Genomic DNA, 5,723 nt, shown 5'->3' on the forward strand with positions numbered 1-5,723 from the left:
AGTGGAGAGTGAATCATAACTTATTTTGCTTCTTATTTCCCACAATCCTCTGGAAGTCTATTGTGCCAGAATTCCTGCCATAATTAGGGCTCCAAGTTGGAGTCTAATGTTACCACCACCAATTCAATTAGGGGAATATACAGTAGAAATGATATTTGGACAAGCTGTCTCAAATACTTCTTCGTTTAATTACACTGATGATCTATTTTCCCTGTTATCTGAATTTATTAACTCAGATTATCCTTTCTCTATAATTATTGTGCAATCACTCATATCTTTAATCAGTTTTCTCCTCTATATACTGTAGACTTCGGTGTCTTCTGCTCTTATATGTCTGTCAATTCAATCTTACCTGCTTTTTGTGTTCCAGCAACTTTTCAGAATTTCTGCCTTTCTGATTGTATTTACATCATTATTATTTATATCAGTTTCTTAAATTGAGTATTTAGTAGGGGTGAGTTCAATTAAAATAGGTTGTACTTAGGACAAATAGAAAAAAAGCCAGCCAAATACAAAATTTAAAAATCCGGTGGGACTTCAGATATTTAAAGTTGTACACCGAAAACTAATACAATGAGCCCACTTGGCGTGCCTCAGTGGTTGACCATCAACCTATGAACCAGGAGCTCGTGGTTTGATTCCTGGTCAGGGCACATGCCCAGGTTGTGGGCTTAATCCCCAACATGGGGCATGCAGGAGACAGCCAATCAATGATTCTCTCTCATCCTTGATGTTTCTATCTCTCTCCCTGTCCCTTCTTCTCTGAAATCAATAAAAATATAAAAAATAAAAGAAGTTTCATATTTTCGGATAAAGACAACTAACCCAGGTGAACACTTCAATTACCAGTTGAATTTGTGATGAACAACGTGGCAAATGGTTCTGTCAAATCAGAGTAGGAGGTGGGGGTTATGAATATTCTTTAAGTCATATGAGGAAGGGTGGTTCTCTATGTGAGCAGTTTCCCAGAATGAGAACAGTGGGGGTTTTCTTTAACTGTCCCTGTTTTCTAAGACTACAGAACACAGGTAAAGTTCAACATTGTCAGCACTGATACAAAAATAGACAAAGAGGTCAAAGGCATAGAATCAAGCCCCTCAGAAGACTCATGCCTATACTATAGATATGTGAGTTATAAAAAAAGTAGAATTGTAAGATAGTATTAAAAAAGTCGAGTGTTTTCAGTAATTGGAGCAAGTTAAATGACTAAACATACAGGGGAAATGGACTCCATCTCACACCACACACAACAATTTTTTCCAGGTGGATAGCGGTTCTCATTGTGAAAATCAAAATAATATAACTCATAGAAGATAATGTAGGAAATTAACTGCATGATCTTGTTGGTAAAGTTTAAGAGCATTATTTATAAAGCAAAGGCTTGAGACAGTGGACTACATTGAAATTAAAAACATCTGTTCAGCCCTAGCTGGTTTGGCTCAATGGATAGAGCATCAGCCTGCGGACTGAAGGGGCCCTGGTTCGATTTCAGTCAAGGGCTCATGCCCAAGGTTGTAAGCTTGATCCCCAGTAGGGGGCAAGCAGGAGGCAACTGATCAATGATTCTCTCTCATCATTGATGTTTCTCTCTCTCCCTCTCCCTTTCTCTCTGAAATCCCTACAAGAGTGTTTTCTAGGTAAAATCTGTTATCACAAATAATATGACATTAAAATAAAAATGAGTGACCCTAACCGGTTTGGCTCAGTGGATAGAGCGTCAGCCTGCGGACTCCAGGGTCCTGGGTTCGATTCGAGTCAAGGGCATGTACCTTGGTTGCGGGCACATCCCCAGTGGGGAGGGTGCAGGAGGCAGCTGATTGATGTTTCTCCCTCATCGATGTTTCTAACTCTCTATCCCTCTCCCTTCCTCTCTGTAAAAAATCAATAAAATACATTTTAAAAAATAAATTAATTATAAAAAAAGAGAAGCACAAACTAGGAAAAGATCAATAAAATATATAATAAATGGAAATAAAAACAGTTGTTACAAATCAACAAGTGAAGACTTAATTTAAAAACAGACAAGAGACTTTAGCAGGGATTTCATAGAAATGCTTTATCTAAATGACCAATAAACATATACATGCAGATCAATCTCCTTTCTATCAGAGAAAGGCAAATTAAAACCATAATAAAACACATACACAGTTTCCATACAAAATAACACAAATAAATGGGAAGAAGCTTATACAAAGCTAAGTTAACCATCCGAATAAATGCTGAGCCAAATGCTGTATGATTCTTTTTTTTTTTGCTTATTTGTTTTAATTTAAACTGATCTCTGCTGTGAGAAATTACAGTTGATCTCTGCTCCGGAGAATGGAATAGTGATTGGGAGAAGGCACTAGGGTTTCTGGGGTGTTAGAAATATTTTCTCTTTTGATGTGGGTGGGGATTACAGGGCTGTGCATTTTGTGATAACTCAGTGAGATGTACATTTATGACTTGTGGGTCCTTCTCTATTTATGTTACTAGGATTCTAAATTAGTACATCTTTTTATAAAGGAGGAAAGTGCAGTCTGTATAAATTTTAAATGTGTGTGCATATAGACTCAGAAATTTAATGTGGTATCCATTTTGCAGAAAAATTTACATATATGTTGAAATATGTAAATACTATGCTGTAAAGGGCAGAATTGTTTGTAATATCAGAAGAGTTGGAAACAAACTCAATGTCTGTCAGAAGTGGAAATGTTTAATAGAATTACGTTACATTTATATAAGATGTTATAAAATGCAGATTGTGAGGGGCATATGTCACATGGTTGTGAATATATTTTAAAAAGTATGAAATTCCATACCAATGCAAATGCTCTTGCAGTACTGTTCAATCTGTACATACATAAACTATAGTGGTTGGGATGAAGTTAGTAAGGAAAGGACCTTTCTACATTACCCTTCCAAATAACTTCCTCAACAGAGCAAGAATAGTATTGCTTTATGAGAGGAAATTATTGAATTTTAAAACTAAATTAACCTAAGGTACTGACACTCTTTACAAACAACAACTACAGATGAATGAATACTGATATTTCTGTTCCTGATCAAGTTCCTAATTTGTCCCTACAGAGTCACTGGTCTTTTGTTAGCAACTTTTCAGTGTAACACGGATATCTGAAGTATTTCACAGTTTACGAAGTGTCTCACAGACATTCTTTTATTTCATTTTCCCAATATTTCCAGTATTATCATTCTCTCTATTTTAAAAGAGGTTATATATTTAGAAAGAAGCAGACACATGACCTGAAACCAGATTTTCTGATGCCATGCCATGTGCTCTTTATTTATTTACCTATAGGCTGCCTCCTAGGTTTGTTGTTATTTAATCCTGTTAGAAAAGGGGACACAATTTTTAGTTTGTAGATTCATATCATTATACATTAATTCTAGGCACTACATTTTGTTTAATATTTCTTTCCATGAATTATTAAAAAATAGAGGTAGGAACTAGAAAAATTGTTATTTTAAAATCCTTCTAAGACACTTAAAAGTACTGAACCTAAAGGGAATGAAGTCTTCAATTGCTCAGGGGAACAGAGAAAGTAAAATCAAGGGAATGGTCTTTTGATTGTTAGAACCTTGGTGACTACATTAATATGCAATAGAGAGAAGGTGTAAGAGCAACAAAGAACCTGCATTTTTTCCCCCTCTAAAAATCACACCAGTAAAAATAATATCTAACACTTACTAAGCACTTACTATGTTCCAGAAACTGTTAAAGCCTTTCATACCTAAACTCAATTCTCAGGGTAATGAGAGGTAGATATTATTCCTATCTTAACACAAAGAAACAATGGCACAGAAATGTGATTCTTTAGAAGAGAGGGCTTGAATGGTGAACTTAAAGATCCTAGGACTACAAATGGAGAGGAAATATTATTATTGAAAAGACTAAAATAGTCTTAATGAAAAGGAAAAGTTCTGTGGTTTCTCAAATGCTATCTTATCTAATAAAAGACAAAAAGGGTAATTAACCGTACCTCTGCTACGCTTCCCATAGGCTAATCAGTGAGATATGCAAACTAACTGCCAACCAAGATGGCGGCCGGCAGCCACGCAGCGGAAGGGGGCAGGAGGTTTGCTTGCTCCAGTGATGGAGGAAGCCAAGGTTCCCCGCCTGCCGTGGCCTGGCTCTGAGCTCTGAAAGCAACTAAGTTTCAATTATAGAAACTAAACAAACCCCAGATAGCTGCTTTCAGCCGGCCGTGGCCATGGAGCTGGAACGGGCTCTTAGCTCCAGTGTCGGCAACATACTTTCAATTATAGAAGCTAAACAAACCCCAGATACCTGCTTTCAGCCAGCTGTGGCCTCAGAGTTGGAGCAAGCAGGACTGCAACAGAGTTTCAATTACAGAAGGTAAATAAATCCCAGAATAAAAATAAAAGAAAGAAAGGTGAGGCTGGGAGCTTCAGGCACAGGCCAGCCAGAAAGACTGGGAATGAATGGTCAGTATGACACACACTGACCACCAGGGGGCAGACGCTCAATGCAGGAGCTGCTCCCTGGTGGTCAGTGTGCTCCCACATGGGGGAAGCTCTGCTCAGCCACAAGCCAGGCTGATGGCTGCCAGTATAGCAGTGGTGGTGGGAGCCTCCCCTCCCTCCTCAGCAGCCCTAAGAATGTCCGACTGCAGCTTAGGTCTGCTCCCCGCTGGCAAGTGGACATCCCCCGAGGGTTGCCGGGCTGCCAGAGGGATGTCTGATTGCCAGCTTAGGCCCAATCCCCTGGGGAGCAGGCCTAAGTCAGCAGGTGGTCACCTTCTGAGGGGTCCCAGACTGCAAGCGGGCACAGACTAGGCTGAGATACTCCCCCCACCCGAGTGCACAAATTTTTTTGCACTGGGCCTCTAGTCTATATATAAAGCATTCCATTTCCATTTGGAACAACCAGTATTCCTCCAACTATGCACTAAATTTACAAAACCAAACTCTAAGATCATAAAACCATTTTGCAAATATCTTATAAAATCTAAGTCCTGTTCTCAATTAAATGCCTTTCCCAGCATTGCATGATGTCTCCTTCTTTACTATGTCCACCATTCAATTTTAAACAATAGTTTGAGAAGTAGGGAGGTTAACACACTTAAGTGGGCCAAGTGAAATTTCAAACATGCCCAATACCACTAAATAAATTATCAAAATTTCCACAGAAACACCTGCTGACACAGTATTGCCTATGCGCACATATAAAGGAAAACAAAGGTACACATCCCTTACTGGAAGGGATATGCCCAGATGGCTTCTCTACCTACAATTCTGTTTCTTGATGAGGATGGAAAGAAGCTTGACTTGTCCTCAATGAGGAAGAGTTCCTGGCGATGTCTGCTAAATTGGACAGTGAAATAATCCGGATCAGGATGCTTCACATTCTTTGGGAGCTTCAGAGGCCCAAAAGTGAAGGAGCTTTGTTCCGGTCGCGGAATATCACTCTCCTTAATTGGCCTTTTGACGCCCAACACTTCAGCATAAGTAACTAATATCTCCCAAGGGGCATGGATCTTGACAAAGTAAGTTCTTCCATCTTCAGAGTTCTATACAAAAAGAGGCAAAATAAAAGAAAGCTGACAAATATGTTTATTACTGAGCTAATTAAGGAAAAGAAATGGAATTATATAAAAACACAAATTAAAGATATCACAGCATTTTTCAATCTACTGAAATTCAGCAAAACTTTTAGAAGAGCAAATGCTCAAGACAGTTGTATACTGTATATATATATATAT

The 5,723-nt window shown here is 38.5% G+C and overlaps 1 protein-coding gene across 1 annotated transcript in view; it reads right to left on the bottom strand.

Annotated features, from left to right (window-relative positions):
- Positions 1 to 5,723, bottom strand: part of ANO5 (anoctamin 5) — a 67,798-nt gene that overhangs the window by 42,583 nt on the left and 19,492 nt on the right. The window contains 1 exon segment of the mRNA XM_015566309.1: positions 5,217 to 5,531. Within this exon segment, the coding sequence (XP_015421795.1) occupies positions 5,217 to 5,531 (315 nt within the window).

This window comes from Myotis davidii, unplaced genomic scaffold, assembly GCF_000327345.1.
Source record: "Myotis davidii unplaced genomic scaffold, ASM32734v1 scaffold330, whole genome shotgun sequence".
NCBI classification, from domain to species: domain Eukaryota; kingdom Metazoa; phylum Chordata; class Mammalia; order Chiroptera; family Vespertilionidae; genus Myotis; species Myotis davidii.